The 19,456-nt window shown below is 58.8% G+C and overlaps 1 protein-coding gene and 1 non-coding gene across 7 annotated transcripts in view; both read right to left on the bottom strand.

Annotated features, from left to right (window-relative positions):
• CRTC1 (CREB regulated transcription coactivator 1) overlaps positions 1-19,456 on the bottom strand; it is an 87,194-nt gene that overhangs the window by 18,391 nt on the left and 49,347 nt on the right. For 4 of the 6 annotated variants that reach the window (XM_061149790.1, XM_061149789.1, XM_061149784.1 and 1 more), the window contains exons 2-9: positions 16,386-16,502; positions 15,210-15,257; positions 13,564-13,701; positions 12,421-12,482; positions 10,186-10,280; positions 8,124-8,209; positions 4,814-4,854; positions 4,141-4,361 (exon numbers count right to left, since the gene is read on the bottom strand). In XM_061149790.1, coding sequence (XP_061005773.1) covers positions 4,141-4,361; positions 4,814-4,854; positions 8,124-8,209; positions 10,186-10,280; positions 12,421-12,482; positions 13,564-13,701; positions 15,210-15,257; positions 16,386-16,502 — 808 coding nt within the window. The remainder of the gene's footprint in view (positions 1-4,140; positions 4,362-4,813; positions 4,855-8,123; positions 8,210-10,185; positions 10,281-12,420; positions 12,483-13,563; positions 13,702-15,209; positions 15,258-16,385; positions 16,503-19,456) is intronic. The other 2 variants (XM_061149788.1, XM_061149787.1) reach the window with 1 other exon arrangement.
• On the bottom strand, positions 7,661-7,763 carry LOC133063001 (U6 spliceosomal RNA). Its single transcript, XR_009694317.1, has one exon. It is a non-coding gene; the product is annotated as a U6 spliceosomal RNA (small nuclear RNA).

Raw genomic sequence — 19,456 nt, forward strand, 5'->3', positions numbered from 1 at the left:
AGCACCAACCCCACTAGATTGACCGAGCTAGAAACTCAGTTACTTTATCTTCTTCCCGCTGGAGCTCCTGCTGGAGCGCTCCAGGTCGCCCCTTCCTTCCCTCCCCCTGGTCCCCGCCCCCAGCAAGCTGATCCCTGGATGTGTCTGTCGTGAAGGAGCCAAGCGAGGTCAGGTTCAGCGTGGTAGCAGTGGGGGCCTGCTGGCTGATCTCGAGGTACAGTGCCAGGAAAGCACAGGCCCCGACGCTGGGAGCAGGAGGGGTGCCCTGGGGGCTGGCCAGATGCCCCCAGACTCAGTTTCCTTGTCTCTTCCAGTTTACCGTGAGGCCCCAGTGAGGCGCTGAGCAGGCTTGGAAGAGAGTCTGGCTTGCAGTCAAGGCCAGGTGAAGTTGCCTGACTCACCAGGGGAGCTGGGCCCAGCCCGTGGAGGGCACCAGATCAACTTTATTCCAGCGGATGAGGTGGCAGGTTCAACGGTGGACGAGAGTACACGCTCCGGAAGGGAGATGACAGGCAGCCTTCCCTCCACCCCGAGGCAGCTGTTCACTGGGGCTGTCACCGGTGCAGGGCAAGCCCAGTCACGCCTGCACTTCCCCCTCGGATGCCCTGGCGGCTCCACTCAGCTGGACACTGAGGTGGGGGGCAGTGGGAGGGAGGGCTGACACTGCAGCAAAGCCCCCGGGGGCCAGTTTCCACACAGACCCTGGGCCCAGAATCAGGCTGCTGCAAACACAGCAAAGTCAAGGGAGCCGTTGACAGAGGCCTAGGCGGATGGCATCTGGAAGACGCCCGCTGAGGGCACCCTGGGAGTCAGGACCCCGTGCTGCTCCCTTGTCTTCTCTGACCATCCAACGCTTCACTTGTCCAGCAGGCCAAGGGATGCTTGCCGCCCACATCAGGAGTGGATGTCGGGAACTGATACGCAGGAGAGGCAGATGCCAGGAGTGAGTGGGCTGGAGGGGCGACAGGGCCAGGAGAGGTCTGCCGCCAACTGGAGAGCTCGAGTCCCTCTGAGCTGCAGGACCTTGGCCCACCACACTGGGCCTGATTCTTCCAGTGAGGCCTGAAATCCAGGTTTTTACATGCATGTTTGAATGTCCATTCAAAGCATCACGCACACAGTCGGAGGACAGCCAAAACACACTGGGCGGTTAGGCTGCCCGCCTCTAACGTCTGTGCTGAACACAAGGGAGGTTTTTAATCCTCGGCCTGGCTGCAGAGTGAGCTCCGGGCCTCACAGGCGGGCAGGCACCACCCCGAGACACCGGCTGGGCCGAGGGAAGCCTTGTTCCTGAATTCCTTCGGACAACCTGGATCACCTCTGGGAAAAGAAGTGGGGCCAGCTGGCAGGGAGGCCAAGCGCGGGCAGGGAGAGCTGCCAGGGGAGGGCAGGCCAGGTGGTGGCGGCATGCAAGCCCTCTGTGTGGGGCTGGCTGGCCCCAGAGGTGTGCTGCGAGGGAGGACCCCAGCCTGCCCACCTCCCACGCCCGGGAAATGACTTTAGCAAACGTGGAAGGAGAGAGGGGGGCCTCAGGACGGGCAGGCAGGGGGAGGGGGCGGGCTCCATGTGTACCAGGGGCCGGCGGCTCTGCTTGATGTAAAATGCGCCCGGAAAAACGAGGCCCTGGCCAGGCAAGCTGCCGTGGAGTGGCAGGTTCGCAAACAACCGAACACATGTCAGACATTACTGGGCCGATGCGCCGAGCCAGGCAGGCTGGGGTCTGGGCCCCCGCTCGGGGTCTGCGCTTGGTCCTGCATCTATGGTTTTCACATGTGTTGTTTTCCTGTGCTTGTTTAGACTCAGCTCGGGCTGGAAGTGCGTGGCTGGGGCTGCGGGTGGGGGCGGGGCTGCCAAGGACCCTCCGGCAGAGGGGGTGGTGCTCTGGAGGCTGCTGCAAGGCGTGAGGAGAAAAACGGGGGCCAGGAAACAGTGACTCGGCGTGGGGGGGGCCCTCCCTAGCAGCCCCGGAGGCGACCTTCCAATTTCTTGCCTTGCACAGGAGTGTGGACGCTGTCCACCCACTGGTCTCTTGGAGGGCCCAGGAGCTTGGGGTGCCCTGAATCTGCTTGTTTTGTGTTCTGGGCCTTCCCTGGAAGAGGGGGACAGGGGCATGGCCAGGGCAAGTGTCTCCTGCCTGATGGCTGAGCCAGCTTTTCGCGAGAACACCTAGGGAGCGTGCACTGCCCTCAACAACCCTCACCTGCCCCAGCCCTGTCCGCATCAAAGCCAGTCATGACTGCGGGCTCCGTGCTCTCCTTCACTGCCAACCCCACCCGGCTCCAAGGCTGGCCCACTTCACCCTGAAACCTCTCTGCACAGCTGCCCACGGGGCACAGGGGCTGCTGCCCATTCTTTACAGTCGGCTTCCCCAGAGGAATTGCAGCCAATAGGAATGTGAGTGTGTGATTCTCAGAAAAGCCCACGTGGCACCACCCTGCAGGGGGAGCACAGGGTGGAGGTGCACTGGGTCTGTGGACCAGGTGAGCGGGGGGCCCAGGCTGTGGCTCCAGGGCTGAAGGAGGGCATGATGAGGTGGTGCCTATCAACCCCTGAGTCCCAACGCACGTGGAGACACATGTGAGTCCCCCTGGCCCCTCTTGCCTGTCCCACCACCAGGCTGCTGGGGGACTGCCCCTTCCCCCTGGACGCAAGCCCACACCCCCGACAGTCAGCGTGGGTACAGGGGTCACAGCGAGGACGTGTGAGACTGAGGCCCAGCCCAGGGGATGCTGAGAGCAGAACAGTGACTTGACTTCAGCAAGTGCAGAAAAGCCACTCGGTGTGAGAAGGGGCAGGTCATGGGCAGGGGCTCAGAAAGCCTGCAGAAGGGAGGGCAGGAGTCTGAGCAGGGAACGGGGTGAGGAGCCCGGAGGGGGAGGTCTGTGGGGGAGGGGCAGCACATGCCAGGGTGCCCTGTGGAAGCTCACTGGCTGGAGAGGAGTTGGGGTGGGGAGCAGGACCAGCGGCTCCCAGGGCCTGAAGCTTCCTCTAGGAGGAGACTGAAGATCTGTGCAAGGGCCTGGCCAAAGGAGGGTGGTGAGGTGACAGCCACTCTGGGTGGGGGGATGGGTGGGGGGACCCAGCACGTGGGGTCACGGCAGGGAGAGACTGGGGTCAGGAGGACACCTCCAGGGCCCCTGCCTAAGTCACGGGGGGATGGTGCCGCCGGAAGTCCTCAGGAGCAACAGGGCCAGGGTGGTACTGGGGGTTCCTGGGACACTGGGACCGTGACATGTCCCCAGGGACGGATGGCTGTACAGTATGGGGAGGCAGCCGGGCTGGAGTGTCCTCAGCTGCCAGTCACAGTGGGGCACGGGGACGGGGGAGGGAGGTGAGAAGGGGGCGGGAAGTGGGTGGGGCGGGATGAAGAACAGATCAGGCCTGTCCCTCGATGAGAGGGGTGCATGGGGAAAGCCTGGCCCACCCCAACTCCCTGAAGCCTCCAACCCCCCCTAAGAACCGTGGTCCAAGCCCTGGGGGCATGTGCCTTCCCAGACCCTGGCCTCTGCCGAGATGCCCTTCCCCTTGGGTTGACCTGGCAACCCCAAATCCCCATGGAGGACTCTGCCCTCCACCCTGGTGCCCTGGGGATATGCCCTTGCTCAGCCCTCATTCACACACACACACACACACACACACACACACACACACACACACACACACACGTGCGCGCACATGTCATCCTCACGAGGGCAGAGCCCTGTTGGGGAAGTGGTGCCCTTGCTCAGCCCTCACTCACACTCACACTCTCACACACACTCACACACACACACACAGAGGCAGCGGCGCCCCTCGACCCGGCCCGGCTTACCCTGGCGGGCTGCGGCGCCCTTGCTCAGCCCTCACTCACACTCACACACTCACACTCACACACACACCCACAGAGGCAGCGGCGCCCCTCCACCCGGCCCAGCTTACCCTGGCAGGCAGCAGCGCCCTTGCTCAGCCCTCACACACACACGCACACACTCACACTCACTCACACACATGCACACGGGCAGCGGTGCCCTTGCTCAGCCCTCACTCACACTCACACACACTCACACACATACTCACACTCACACACGGCAGCGGCGCCCCCCCACCACGGCCCGGCTTACCCTGGCGGGCAGTGGCGCCCCCCCACCTGGCCCGGCTTACCCTGGCCGGCGGCACCGATGCCCAGGTGCGTCAGGTTGGCCGCCAGGTTGCCGGTGCTGCTGGAGCTGCTCAGCGCAGGGAAGGTGGGCTCCTCGGGGTCCAGGGGGGTCGGGAGGGGGGAGGGGAAGTGGATGTTGGTCAGGTCAGGCAGGGAGCCCCCCGTGTTGTGGGTGGCGGGGATCAGGGCTGTAGTGTTTTCCTGGTCGGCGGATGGAAAGATGCTGGGGGGGGAAAGGCCAGACAGAGGGGGAGGTGAGCTCTCAGGACGGCAGCTGGCCTGTTCTCCCCCAGAAGCTGTGGTGGGGGCAGGAGAAGGCTGGCTGCAAAAAAATAAACCAGCAGGTGCAAAATGACACCCCAGAGTGAGGCGCTGCTCTGCTGGAGAAAGCTCCCAGCACCTCCAGTACAAACAGGAAGCGGCTGGCGGCTCGGGCTTGGGGGAGGGGCTTCCCACTGGCCAGGAACGGGGTATGGGGCTGGGGAAGGGGCTCTGTCATCTCAGGCAGGAAGGGGCAGGCGTGTCCCCCAGCGTGGGTCTTGCTGGGTGGCCGCCAGTGGCACAGAGCCCTTCTTATCTGGGTGCGTGGCCTCATGAGTGGATGGGAAGACCTGGGGCTGTCCAAGCAGCCCTTGGTGGCCTTGGGCACACAGGGTGGGCCCTGCTGAGACTTACTTGATTCCAGGAACCTCGCAGGACTTGGGCCTGGGCCCCGTCTGAAAGAGAAGACAGCAGAGTCTGAGCCGGCCTCCTCACATGCACTGCACCCCCTCACAGTATGGCTGACCTCCCTACAAGGGCTAAGAAGTACCCAACAAGAACTGAGTTTATTGGGACTTCCCTAGTGGTCCAGTGGTTAACAATCCAGTGGCAATGCAGGGGACACAGGTTCGATCCCTGGTCTGGAAACTAAGATCCCACAAGCCATGGGGCAACTAAGCCCACGAGCCCTGGAGCCTATGCCGTGCAACAAGAGAAGCTATTGCAGCGAGAAGCCTGCATGCAGCGACCAAGACCCAGCACAGCCAAAATTCAACAAATTAAAAAAAAAATACAGTCTAGGTGCAGATAAAGGAAATGTGGCCCCAAAGGATAGGAGGAGGGGCTGCCCCAGACACACCCAGGGGCAAAACCAAGAACTGTGTGGAGATGGTTTTCCTACAGCTCCCTCCCGGCTTCACTCTACCTGGTAAGATGGGCATGGACTAGGGGTGGTGTGGTCCCATCAGAGCAGGCATTGGGGAAGTAGAGGAAGCCTGCACACTCTTCACATCCAAATCCCCTGGGGCTGTACCATGGCTGTTGGCAGCCAGCTGGGGGACAGGACCACTGAAAACCCACCCAGGTGCCTGGAGGCTAACACCCTACGTCACTCCTGAATCAAAGCAGGCGGGGCCCTGGAGGCAGAGGCTCCCGCTGCTCAGAGTCCCTCTGTCCACGGCAAGGAAGAACCTCACATGGAGAAGCCTCAGGAGGCTCAAGCCAGATGCCACAGATAACACAGAAGATGCTGGCCATGCCCCCTGCTGGCCTGCCTTCCAATGGCGCGGGGGCCTGAGCTGTGATTCCCAAGGGAACCCTGGGGCTGCTGTGCTCCCTGCCCCACGCTGCCCGGGGACAGACACCGTGGCTGCCCTGCAGACCAGCCCCAGGGAAACTCTGCTTCCTCTTCCGTGAACCCAGGACACTGTCGCCATCCAAGAACCACAGGCTCCAGGCAGGGTCCCTAGACTCTCGTCCAAGGACAAAGAAGGAACTCTCTTCCGCGGGCAGCAGACATGACTGGGCAGAACCTCACATGCCAGCAGAGGGCTCGGCTGAGTCATGCTCCCTACTCGTCTCTGCCTCCCGGGCCCTCGGGCAGACACTCCTGGTATTCTCTCAAGATTATCAGACAAGAACGTGGGCACACTGGCAGAAGGCTAGGCCTGCCTTCCATGTACACAGCCAGTGAGCTGGGGGGTGGGGAGGAGGGAAGGCCCACCTGGCAGTGATTGGGGCACCCAAGGGGTGGCATGTGACCACCAGGCATTTAGCCCCTGCAGGGAATGCTGGAGGAACGGGTTTCTACTTGGCCATAGGCTCCTTAATTCCGTGAGTAAACACTCGCTTCATTACCAGATTATTTTTTGCAAAGCGCTTTGACAATGACTTTTTCTAAAGAGTCTTTTCAAACGCATTCCATGGATGTTATGGGATCCTAATGGATTTCTAAACAGTACGAAGAATTCACCCATCATCCCCCGTCCCACCCCCAACGAATCCACAGGAATTCCTTTACTGACATCCTCACAGATGTATCCTTTGGTTTCAAGCGGCAGTCAAAAGGAGTCTCGCCCAGATGCTGGGCTCTGCCACCCTCTTCTCACTCCCACTGATGCTGGGGCTCCTTTCCTCCCCAGTCGTGATACTTGCCATCTTCTCTGGCTTTACAGCAGCAGCACATTTTGGGCAGGTGGTAGGGACCCTGTTCTCCTACTGATGCACCTCTCTGCAACTAGACATTTCAGTTACTTTTTCCTCTAGGTTAAGAGTTTTAAAGGTTTTTACTGAGTATGAAAATGACATGTATTCCTCGGGCAAAACTGGAACATGCGGACCGGGTCAAGAGTGCTGGCCAAACCTGCACGTGCATCTCCCCCAGGGCCTGGTCCAGCACACCCAGGGATCTGCATCTCTCTGTGTCTTGTGCCTTTCTAAACAGCTTTATCCTGCTCTTTCTATGTACCAGTTTTCTCACAAGTCTCTCATGCCTTTAAAATTCCTTCAGAGATCCCAACTCACACACACACAGCTTTCCACATGAGGGACTGAGGACAATTTCCTTATAAATCCCCTACTGTCAAACATTCAGGTTGTTTTCAGTTGATTCCAAAAGCTCTGAACACACGCCTTAATGAGCATAGTGCTGTCCGCTTCATCATCTCCCTCCGAGCTCCTGAAGGGAATGAGCGATCTGAGTTGCTGCCCCTTTCCCTGCAACTTGACCAGCAATAGGTGTCAATTCTTTTTTTTTTTTACATTCAAAATTGCTTTAGTGTTAAATGCATTTTTGTTCTATTCAAATTCTTTGAAATCTATTCATGGCACAAATTATCTTATCACCAGATCTTTTTGTAGGCTGGAACTGAGAAATTTGTTTCTGGATCTAGAAATAATACAGAAATCTCAAGCCAACTGGGAATTCCAAGCAGACTCTGTACTGCAATAAAAGCTCCAATTATTGTGCAAATAAATGGAAGTTTATGTTTAAAGAGGAAGATAAATGATGAAAATTACCCAACACTGTGGGTTAGTAGAATGACCACAGGCTAAGAATTAGGTAGTGTAGGTTCTAAACCCAAAGTATCTTCACAACCTTGCACACATCACTTAACCTCCCTGGCTTCAATCTCTTTTTTAATTGAGATATAATTGGCATATAATATTAGCTTTAGGTGTACAATGTGATGATTCTATATTTGTATATACTGCAGTGATCACCATAAGTCTAGTTAATAGTTAACGTTCATCAGTACATGTAAAAACATGGAATGCTTCATGAATCTGCCTGTCACCCCTGCATAGGAGCCATGTTAATCTTCTTTGCATTATTCCAAAAAAAACATGCTGTCAAAGTGAACATGGATTTTAATTCTTTACGTGGTTTTTCCCAGTGTTAACAGGCCTGCCGTTAGTATTCAAGGCCTAACTGGTTAAAGCTAAATGAGGTTTGGGGAATTCCCTGGCAGTCCAGTGCTTAGGACTTTGGGCTCTCACTGCCAAGGGCCTGGGTTCAATCCTTGGTTGGGGAACTAAGATCCTGCATCCTAGGAAGCAAAAAAAAAAACAAATTAAAAAAAAAAAAAAAGAATGAAGTTCACGTTTCAGGAAAGGAGATGTTCTCCCAACATGCTATTTCACCATCTTCACTTGGGTTGTGCTTCTAAAAAGATTTTAAAAGATCAAGAAGGAAAACCACTTTCAAAAGCGCTTAGGCTCTTACCTTCTTGGTGTCCCATCCTTGCTTGGAAAGATTCTTGTCCGTCTCTGATGCGGTCTCCTCCATACCCGGGACTGTTAACAGTAAGACTGGGGTGGGGTTGGAGGAGAAGCAGAAAAGGGATCTTTGCAGCCTTGCAGTGGTACCAGGTGGTCCCTGACACAGAGCCACAACCGTGATATGACTGTAACTGCCCCAACAGTAACTTCTGGGGATTGTACTAAAAAACAAAAGAGCTTCATTTTTTAAAAGAAAGGTAAAAAAAAAAAAAAAAAAAACAAAACAGAGGACCTGTGATTTAAAGAGAAATGAAAATGAAAGCTCTGGAGCTCAGGGAGTGTGTGGCTGCTGGCTCTCACAGGGCCGCCTCACAGGCCTCGAGCTGCAGAAGACCGCCAAGCATCTCTCCCAGGAGTGGCTGTCTTGCCCCATGAGCGTCACCTGCAGCCCTGTGGACACCTGTCTCCTCTTCTGGGCTGTTAGCACCCAGAGGCTGGGTCCCTCCTGGGGTCTTGGCACCAAGCCACAGAGCTCAACAGAGGCTGAGGTCCATCCACCCATGGCAGCTATGGCCCCATGAATGACCTGCAGTGCTAACCAGTCCCAGGGAGGAAAGGAGGGGAGAAAGGAACGAGATGGCATCTCTCGAGGCCCTGGAGCCAGCTGTACCTGAAGCACCTTTCCTTAAACCTTTCAGGTAAGGAGAGAGTAAACACTTTATGAGATCCAATTTCTTTATGCCTGTTGAAGGCTGTTTTTCACCTGGAATAGCAAAATTAGGAACATAGCCAGATGGGTGAATTTCTCCTTCTCAAAACCTAGACGAGGGGATGGGAGGACAACCAGGCTAATCCTAGACTTTGTTACTGCCTGGGCCCCTCCTAGAGGAACGGGAGAGGTGATGTATTTCCCGCCCCTGACCCCAAGGCCAACAGGACTCAGAGTTGCCAGGGGTCACAAAGAGTCCCTGGGAGGGTGAAGTCCACTTGCCCATGCCAAAAGCCCAAGCTTCTGCAGGGGACCTCCCTCAGGGTGGACAGTGCTCTCTAAGCTCCCTCCAGCACCAGGAGCAGGAGGGAAGTGACAGATGCACTCTCATCCACCCAGGAGTTTGGAATCCTCACTTTATTATGGAGACATTCCCTTCCTCGATCTCGCTGCTGGTGCCCAGTGAGCTGGACAGATCACACGGGGAGGGTGCCTGCCAGCCAAGCAGTGAAGTTCTGGTTGCCCATCCTCCTTCCTTCAGCAGAATCTCCCCGGTATGTTCACATACTCCCACAGTGAAATGCTACCAGAAAAGTGGGAAGCACCTGGACATCAGCATACATGATTCATTCTCTGGTTTCAGGGTCCTGGAGCAAGTCAGGCCCACGTGGGTTTCGAGGGCTGGCCTCACAGCATCACACTGCCCTCGCTGGGTGTCGCTGCCCCAGTTTTTAAGATGCCGTGTACCTTCCTGGAAGGTCCCAAGGACACTGCCTCCACACCTGGCTCCAAGGAGGGACCGGGGCCTGGGTACAGATCTGCCCCAGCTACAGAGGTGTGTGCATGACCCAGCTATAAAGGAGGCTCTGGACAAGAGTTAGGGGACAACTGGCCTCTCTTCCACTCACTGTTTCAGGATGGACCTTAGGGACCAAGTGGGTTCTGAGCATCAGAGCCGGGAAATGATCCAGTGTGAAGCCAGGGATTGAATGGTCCCTGAAGATGAACATCTAGCCCCAACTGCTGGTCATGAGCTGATAAAAGCCCCTTCTGCTTGGGTTTGCTGCTCCCAACATTTGAAAGCATCTGCAAGGCCCCTTAGACTGTGAGGTCTTACCCTGAGTCCATCAACAGAAGCCAGTGTGAGTTCACAGGGACTGTTTTCTCTGCCCAGAAAACCCCTACTCATCCCTCAAAATCCAGCTCAAGCAGTGCCATCTCTGAAAGTTTCTCTGAACTCCTCGTTATACAGCACTTGCTGAGTCTTCCTTCTCAGGTCTGTGGCCCCTGAGGGCACAGTGGCCACCTACTGGACTTGCCTGACCCTAGGAAAGGTGCCCATGGGCTCTGCCGATACCTCTTTTCTGGTGCGCATCCTGGGACCCACCCGTAAAGGGCTCTGGCTGGGTGGGCGTCATTGTGCTCTGGTGCAGGGCGGAGTCAGAATTGGTCCTGGGAAGAGGAGAGAAACAGTGAGCCTCAGCCCCAAAGGGGACAAAGGGATATCTTGACTCCACTACATCTGGGACCCACATGACAGAAGACGGTGACAGTTATGGGACATTTTTGTGAGCTGCGACCTGAGTAAAACCCTAAAGAACCACAACAGTGACCATGGTTTTCGCCTGCAAAGCCCCTGCCCGTCCCTGCCCCTTGGATGGGCGTCTCAGCTTCACGCAAAGGGTGGTGCCTTCCAGCTGAAGCCCTGAAGACAGCGGGCCTGCCAGTCCCACTGCGGCCTCATGGAGGCCCCCACCAGTGACAAATAAGCCAAGGAAGGTCTTGCTCCAACCAACCCAATGCCGCCCAGCACCCAGGAGAGGCTCCAGTCTCTGCCCCAATGACACAATATGCCCCGAGCTGCAGATGCCTGTAGGGAGGCCGCCTAAGAAACCAGAGGCAGCCTTGGGAAGCTGGGCAGACCCACCAAGGGCAGGACCAGCTGCACAGCCAGCGTGGGGAGGAGAGTAAGAGCCATGTGCGCCCGGACAGGAACGTCCCGGATGCTGAGAGTGACGTGGAGGAAACCTAGTTCAGGGACAAGATTAGATGACAAAGGGCCGGGCTGTCTCTGAGCCTGGGGCTGGATGAGCAATGAGGGGCTGGGAGATCCTGGCCCCCCTCCACCAGCTGTGTGTCCCTGAGCAAGTGTTCCCACCCCTCTGTGCTCTTATGCCTAAAAATGGGGAGAATAACAGCCCCAACTCTATAGTTCTATGGGTCTTACATGAGTTGACACATTATTGACTGGAGATGTTATCAATGCCACAGTCATTCGTTTCTGCAAAAATCCCCTGGTCAATAATGTGTTAATGTGTGTGATGGTTGAAATAGGACCTGGGCTATGAATACGTGCTTGGTGGGCATTATACTGTGTTACTCAATTATATATATTTTGTGGGTTTTTTTTAACAGCTTGCTTACTTTTGATCTCTGTTTACTGAAATCACCTACACATATTTTTCTGTGTATGTGTGCTAAAATAAAGTTTGCCTTTTTAACCACTTTTAAGTGTACACGCCTGTGTCATTAAAGTATATTCACGTGTGTGGACAAGCGTATGTGCTAAGTAGCTTCAGTCCTGTCTGACTCTGTGCGACCCCATGGACTGTATCCGCCAGGCTCCCCTGTCCGTGGGGATTCTCCAAGCAAGAACAGTGGAGTGGGTTGCCATGCCCTCCTCCGGGGGATCTTCCTGATCCAGGGATCCAACCTGCGTCTCATGCGTCCCCAGCACCGGCAGGCAGGTTATCACTAGCGCCACCTGGGAAGCAGCAAGTACATTAACACTGGCGTGAAGCTATCAGCTGTGTTACTGCAGCTATTTGTTTAGCTATATTGTTGCTGCTATTTTATATCTTCCTAGATGATGACATTTGGAGAAGGCAATGGCACTCCAGTCCAGTACCCTTGCCTGGAAAATCCCATGGATGGAGGAGCCTGATAGGCTGCAGTCCATGGGGTCGCCGAAGAGTCGGACACGACTGAGCGACTTCACTTTCACTTTTCACTTTCGGGCATTGGAGAAGGAAATGGCAACCCACTCCATTGTTCTTGCCTGGAGAATCCCAGGGACGGGGGAGCCTGGTGGGCTGCCGTCTATGGGGTCACACAGAGTCGGACACAACTGAGGCGACTTAGCAGCAGCCACAGCAGATGATGACATTATGGTTTTTTTTTAATCTTCTACATGTATTTCTACATCTCCCTAATTTTCTGGTAATATATAATACTTTCCCAGTCACGTTTTCTATGGCTTTTTGGGAATGTGGGAAACAATCTAATAGCACATTAAATGAAATAAAGCAAGTGACGACACCGAATATTCCATACAATCCCAACTTTGGTTAAAAAGAAAAGAAAAAACACAGTCATAAATCAGAGAAAGGAAAAAAAAAAAAAAAAATCCCTGGAAGACCCCAAAACTGTGACCTCATTGTTACAGGGACAGAGCTGATTTCTAGAAACTTCTGGATGCTTCTAAGTTTTGCCATTTTTAAGGGACTACATCCTGGTTTTCGAAGCACGACCACGATGGAAGTACGGCTTTGTTTCCAGTGAGAGGGCTGGGGGTTGGTTCCGGGTCACTGACCTTCTCCAGCTGGTGTCCGCAGGTGGCGAGAGGTACACGGTGCCGTATGGGCAGCTGTCCACGTGCGTGTGAGTTAAGGGGGCTGGTGCGGCTGGCTCAGGCCCTCCCCGAGCCCCAGGAACCCTGCGTGGGCCAGCCCGAGGAGCCAGGCTGCTGGGAGGCTGCGAACAGCTGGGGCCTCGGGGCGGGGGGCCTTTCCTGCCTGGCTGCGAGCAGCCCCCAGGGTGCAGCCCCGTCCACCTAGCACTCAGCACTCACCCCCTGCAAGCGCACGTGCGGGCTGCACCCCTTCCAAGAGAGGCCTCAGCCGTGAAACGGGGGCCCGTGGGGGCGGGGGGGCTGCAGGGAGTCTAGTTCAGCTGACCCCGGCCTTGACTCTTAATTCTGGGCTGACGGGGTGGCTCCCGGGGCCCCGAGAGCTCGGTCTGGGGCCCAGCTGCTCAGGCTCCCCCAGCCCGTGGAAACAAGAGGCAGGAAAGAACAGCCTTCTCTGTACTCGAGAGCTGGGCTTCCCAGGAGCAGCCACTCAGATGCTGGGGGTGGGGGAGGCTGGCTGGCGAAGCACCAAGGGGCAGCCAAGTCGGTGGGGGGTTGGATGGGGGGATTCCTGACAGTCTTCTCTGCTTGGCCAAGGTGCAAAGGCAAATTCTGTGTCTTCCGATAGCCTCCCTCTGATCTGTCTGGGTCTGGCTCAGGCTCAGATCCCCCTCGGGCCCCATGCCTTGGCTGGGCTGCCCTCCATGTGGCCCCCGGAGGGTTCACCACCATGGCCCTGACGTGTGGATGCCCGGCTCACGGCTTTCCTGGGCCCCCCTGCCCAGGCAGGCATCTGAGTGCACCCTCCCCACTCATCTCAGGCTGTGTGCTCCGGGGGACTCTTCTGTATCAGTGTTCCCTGTGCTCCCCTAACCCCCCGCCTCGCTAAAGGCTCCTCAGCGTGCACTGCCTCCTCCAGGAAGTCTTCTGGGGTTGCCATGTGACTGTATCCCCGCCTCCTGGTGCTGCCCAGTAGCCCTGAAGACTGAAGCAGCCCTGATTCTATCACGGTGTGGGCAGCAGGCCGCTCTGTCAGCTGGATGAAGCGGTCCCCGCCCAAACCCCCACCCCCACCTCCACTGCCCACATCCTCTGGGAAAAGGATATCTGCCTTCCGTGTTTGTCCACTGACAGGGGCCGGCGATGCGGGGAGCCCAGCCGGCCACGCTCCCGGTACACTCTGTCCACTAGCCCATGGTGCCGGGTAGTTCGGCTGGTGTCCAGGCCCGAGGACTGGAAGGGTGTCTGGGGGTGGGGACGGGACCAATGCGGGGAGGGAGGAGAGGAAGAGGCGGAACAAGAGAGAGAGGAGCCCACACCAGGGTTATCCGCTGCGATCCGAGATCTGACCCCCAGAATCTGACCTCAAGGTCCCCCTGACAGCACCCCCTTGCCCGGCTCTGGAGACACCCTCGGCTATTCCAGATGGGCCTCCTTTCCTCTGGGGCCCCTGCCCCTAGCCTCCGAGCACTGTGGGGGGGGGGGGGGTGGCGAGCCAGGGGTCCCAGGCGTGCAGTGCAGCCGGCATGCACGGGCCAGGCAGAGCGGCGCAAGCTCGGGGCCTGGTGCCGGCTAGGGTGCCAGGGTGCAGAGGGCCCCCCTCCAGCCTCGCCAGGTGCAGGCGGGCCTCCGCCCTCTCTCTCCGGGCCTGGCCGACCTCCTCTCCCCACCTACGTCATCCCTGGAGGGGCCTGCCAAGAGACAGCCCCAGGGCTTCCAGCCCAGGACGTCAGGGGCCCACCTGGCCAAGTACTGGCTCCCCGGAGGCTCCTCGGCAAGCCTGGGGCTGGTCTTGATTGAGACTCGACCCCCGCGCACCCTCCCCCACGGCCTTGTCCCAGCTCCACTGGGAGCCAAGTGCAGGCGTGCTTTCCGGAGCCCTGGCCCACAGCTTGGCCGGACAGGGCTCCCTTCCAGAACCTGGGGCTGGCATGAGGCCCCCGGTCAGGCCCTGCTCCCGCCCCGGAGGTCCCCAGGAGCCTTCTCTCCGCCTGCCCTGGCGCCACGGGGCCCCCACACCATCTGATGGGGGCAAGACTGGCAGCCTTAGCCTAGCTCTGGATGCAGCTACCGGTCCCCTACCCAGCCATCTGGCCCCTGGGCCCTTCTCTCTTCTCTGCGCAGCCAGGCGAAAAGCAATTTCCTCGGGAAGCCTGCTCCTGGCGGCCTCATCGCTCTGCCCCACCTGTTCGAACACCTCAGCTAGCGCTCGGGGCTGACTGCTCTCCCTGGTGCCCGGGGACCCATCTTTCTTGGACCCAGCGAGGAAGCAAGGACCCTGCCAGCTTGGGTCTTTATATGTTTCTGCCTCCAAAAGGTTGCAGGCCCGGGAGACGGCAGCGACCTCACCATCCAGGCATGGGTACCAGAGGGCACAGGCCGTTCATCTCCTCCCAGAGATGTCTGGAAGCCCAGAGGGGAAACTGAGGCAGCTGAAGCAGAGCCAGAGGCAGAGAGCAGCTCAGACCAGCCACAGCCCTGCTCACCAGGCCAAGTCCAGGACCTGCGCACACATGTGTGCGTGTGTCACAGGAACGAACCCATGCAGCGTCGGTGTGCATGCTCGGATCCCCAGGGCAGGGGTCTCTGGACGTGCCCACACGCACCTCCCCAGACCAGGGGGTGCTGGGCGGATCTGCTTCCACTGGCAGAGGGGACACCTCCCACGGGGCCACAAGGGCGGCCGCACAGGAGTACCTAGCGCCCGCGCACGTGCCGGGGATGCCGAGACCTCAGCCCAGGGGCTCATTTACCAGAGAGACAGGAGCCGCTGCCAGAGCCTCCCCCAGAAATCCGCTGGGCTGAAAATGCAAAGAACCGAGACTTTGAGACACTCCTGCCTCGCCTGGTCCCCCAGTGGGAAACCCAAGAGGCCCCCCTTGGCCCTTGGGGGCCCTACGGTAGCCCCAGACCGGGCCGAGCTTGGAGGTGCCCAGAGAGACACACTCCTTGAGGAAGGAAGGGGCGAGCAGGGAGGAGGGGAGAAAACCCAACGAGGAGGGGCCCTGACCCAGAGGAGCAAGACGGCCTGGTGCCTGTGCTCTGACGTGGAGGCCATCGGAGGCGGCCCTGGGGACTCAGAGCTGAGCCAGCCCGTGGGATCCGGGGCCCCACCACATCCCCGCAGCGGCATGGGAGGAGCACAGCTGGGGAACGAACAGGACTGAGCTCCCTGCGGGGCCAACCCAGCTCCACCTGGCCTGTCGGCGCGCACACACGGACGTGGCTGTTTCTGGGGCTCTGTCCCAGACGCGGGACAGGTGTGCGGCTGCTCAGTGGCCCTGTCGCTACAAAGCCCAGACACCATGCTGGGGGGCGTGGGGGGCAGGCAGCTCTCGGCCGGCTCCTGGGCCCACCATGCCCCCACTTCCACTGCAGACCAGGGTCGAGGGACGGGGCCCGGGGGGAGAGGCGGGCGGTGGGCCTTATCTCTTCTTATTTATGATAAGGATGTACGCGGCAGCTACGCAGCCTGCAGGAGCCGCGCTGTGTGCGTCTCTGCCAAGAAACGTTTGCAGACAAGTGGGGTCAGGCCGCGGGGCCTCCTTCTGAGAATTGCTGGGCGTGCGGATTAGTGAAGCGGGACGGAGCCAAGCCCCAGAGGCCCTGAGCGGTTCCCGCCGCCGCACAGCCGGCCAACAGGTGTAGCGGCTGCCGAAATGCTCACCGCCAGACCTTGGCCTTGCTGCGGGGTCTGCTGACAGGGGACGGGCAGGGGGGATCCGGGCGAGGCCTGGCCAGGCCATCCCAGGGGAAGGAGTGGGTGGGGGGGTGTGTGGCAGAGGGACAGGTGGCAGCAATTGCCTGGTGATCCCCGACGTTCACAGGCTGGCATACAGGCACTCTCGCTCTGGGGACAGGGTGGGGCCCGGCCTGCAACACACTCCAGGTGGGAGGGGAGGTGGCGTGGGGGAGGCATGGGGGCTCACCTGGAAGGGCAGATCCACGGTGCCGCTCCCAATCTGGTTCACGTTGGGCAGGGACCCGCCGTAGTACTGGCCACGGCTCGGGCCCAGCTGCAGGTACTGGGACTTCTGGAGCTGGAGCTGCAACAGAGAAGCTGACAGCTATAGTGGGAGGAAGGGGAAGACACCTCCTGAGGAGCGCCCTTCCCAAGGGCCCTACGCGTGACACCAGGCACAGAGGATGTGGGGCTCCCGTGACTCAGATTTTCAAAGGAGCCAGGAACCAGCAGAATCAGAGACCCAAGATGCCTCAGATGGCCCACCCCAGGCAGGGAAACTCGCCTCCCCATCCGGGAGGGTGCTGCCTCCGTGAACTGGAGGGAGCCTCACTGGCTGCTTCGAACGACTGGTGAATAAGCAAGAGTATCAAGTGGACCTGGAGCCTGGAAGCCTGTGCAGGAGGCCCCTCACCCACCCGGGGGAGCCATTTCTTATCACGCCAAAGGCTGTGTTCCTGGGGCGCGGGCCAGAGGCTGCGAATTTACGCCCGGACACGGCAGAAATTGTCTTTCCACTGGTCTGAATCAGAGGGGCCGGCTCTGAAGTGCAGCGCTGGCTTTTCAAAGTACAGCATGAGCCGGCCTGCCAGATCCTGCTTGAGTTCTAAGGAGTCCGGCCCAAGCCCCCAGGCCCCCTCTGCCTGTCCCGCCAGTCTCACCCACTGGAGAGCCTTCCTGCGGGCTGGCCACATCCCTACACGGTCCTCCACCATTCACTCACACGTGGATTTGTCCCCCTGGGCCAGGACTCAGAATCGAGAGCCTGGGGCTCCCTGACCGGTCACAGCTGCCTCCGAGCAGGGCTGGGACCTGGCCTTCCCTCGCCAGAGCCTCGATTCCACTTCGCCAGGAATAGCAGATGCTCCTGACCCAGTTGACACCACCGGTGGCCTCCGGGCAGGTCCCCGAGGCCCATCAATCTGCCCTGGGATGCAGTACCGTGACAGGGGCGGCTGCCGGGCACCAGGGGAGGGGTGGGCGTCCACCACGGCCGGCTGGGACGGTTGCTAGGGTCGACACTGTGTACACAACAAGAGCAGCTCACGTTCCCTCGCAAACAGCTCCTGGCAGCGCGCCGCTCCCTGGCCGCCCACGCCAGCCCCGGCTTCCTGGGGGGCCTTGGACACCGGAGGGGGAAGCGAAGCTCAGGAACTGGCTGCTGGCCCAGCCGAGCACCTCACCCAGGTAAACAGCTGTTTCCTGTGAAGGGCGGCGGGGCTGAGAGGGAGCCTGACCCTGCTCCATTCCGCCAAGTGGCTCTCAGGCCTCTGCTGGACCCAGACCCTGACTCCAAACGCTGGAGATGTTCGCCATGAACACCCTGGGTCCCTCCTCCCCAGGGCCCCAGGTCACGCAGGATGAAACAGGCCAGCCCCTGGTCCGGAGGGGTCAGGCGAGGCCAAGCAGGGTGGGCTCGGGTGTCCTTGGACCCGAGACCCGCCCCCCAGGCCCTTCTTGGGTCTGGGCCACAGGGCGGGAACCCACATGATCCCCAGCTCTTGAGGACCACCCGGCCCTGGAGGCTGCAGCCCCCTTGTGGGCCTCAGTTTCCGCTCCCAAAGAGTGGGCTGTCCAGACTGAGTGTGTGTGCACGTGTGAACACCAGGCATGCGATACAGGAAGTGCTCGCATCACACCTTCCGGGCCGAGGGAGCCGAGAAGGGGAACGCGCTGCTCACGGCTCTGTGTCTGCGGTAACGCTGGCCCTCCCAGCCATCTCGGCCGGAGCCTCTCCTTCCCACAGGGGCCCCCAAACCCCATCCACTTTGTCACGGGAACGTCAGGCTTGGTGGTACAGCCTCTGGAGTGGACCCAGCGTGGGGCCCCTCTCCTCCTCTGGGGAAGCCCCGCGCTCATCCTCGGTTGTACGTGGAGCCGCACAGACAGGCCGTCCCAGGTGGCTCAGTTGGTAAAGGATGCCTGCAGTGCAGGAGACCCGGGTTTGACCCCTGGGTTGGACCTGAGTCAGGAAGAACCCCTGAAGAAGGGAATGGCTACCCACTCCAGTATCCTTGCCTGGAGAATCCCACAGACAGAGGAGCCTAGTGGGCTACAGTCCACAGGGTCACAAAGAGTTGGACAAGACTGAACGACTATCACTTTCACTTTAAAGAGTTAACCTGGCCCAGGGCTGTTTGACCTTTGCTCCCAGCTCCTGGGAAGTGAAAGTCCTGCCACATAAAAGTGTATTTGTTTGCCTGGGGCCCCAGACCACACTGGGTATCTCTGCTAACAGTGTGGGCCAGGGTGCGGGGCTCCGGCCACTGAGGTTCGCAGCTCTTCCTCTGCTGGGGCTGCGTCTATATGGTGAACCCCAGGAAAAACCCTGGACACCAAGGCTTGGGGAGACCCATGGCTGCCAGCCCCCAGGCGTGTCACCACACATTGGTGCTGGGAGAAGCAAGCACTGTCCACGTGACTCCACGGGGAAGGCAGTCCTCCAGCTCTCTCTGGAAGTCTCCTGGCCACTGCCCCATTCCAACTGAGACCTGTGTCCTTTCCCTGTAACAGAGCATGACCGAGGGCACCGCTGACGGTCCAGTAGCTAAAGAATCCAGCTGCCAACGCAGAAGACACGGGTTGGATCCCTGGCCCGGGAAGGTCCCGCATGGCACGGGGCAACTAAGGCTGTGCGCTGCGCTCCAGAGCTCATGATCTGCGAGAAGAGAAGCCACCCCAACAGAAAGCCCAGGCACCGCAACTAGAAAGGGGCCCCCCCTCGCCACACCTCGAGAAAGCCCCCGCGCACAGCAACAGACCCGGTGCAGCCGTAAATAAAAACAAATGAACAGAACTTCTAAGAAATAGACCATGACTGTGAGTATGAAGGTCTGCAGTGACTTCTGAGTCCTTCCAGTGAACCGCTGAGCTGAGTGTAGTTTTTTTTTTTCCAGTCGCTCAGTCGTGTCTGACTCTGTGACTCCATGGACTGCAGCCTGCCAGACTCTTCTGTCCATGGGATTCTCCAGGCAAGCATACTGGACTGGGTTGCCATTTCCTTCTCCAGGAGATCCTCCTGACCCAGGGATGGAACCC

Source organism: Dama dama, chromosome 9, assembly GCF_033118175.1.
Source record: "Dama dama isolate Ldn47 chromosome 9, ASM3311817v1, whole genome shotgun sequence".
Taxonomy (NCBI): domain Eukaryota; kingdom Metazoa; phylum Chordata; class Mammalia; order Artiodactyla; family Cervidae; genus Dama; species Dama dama.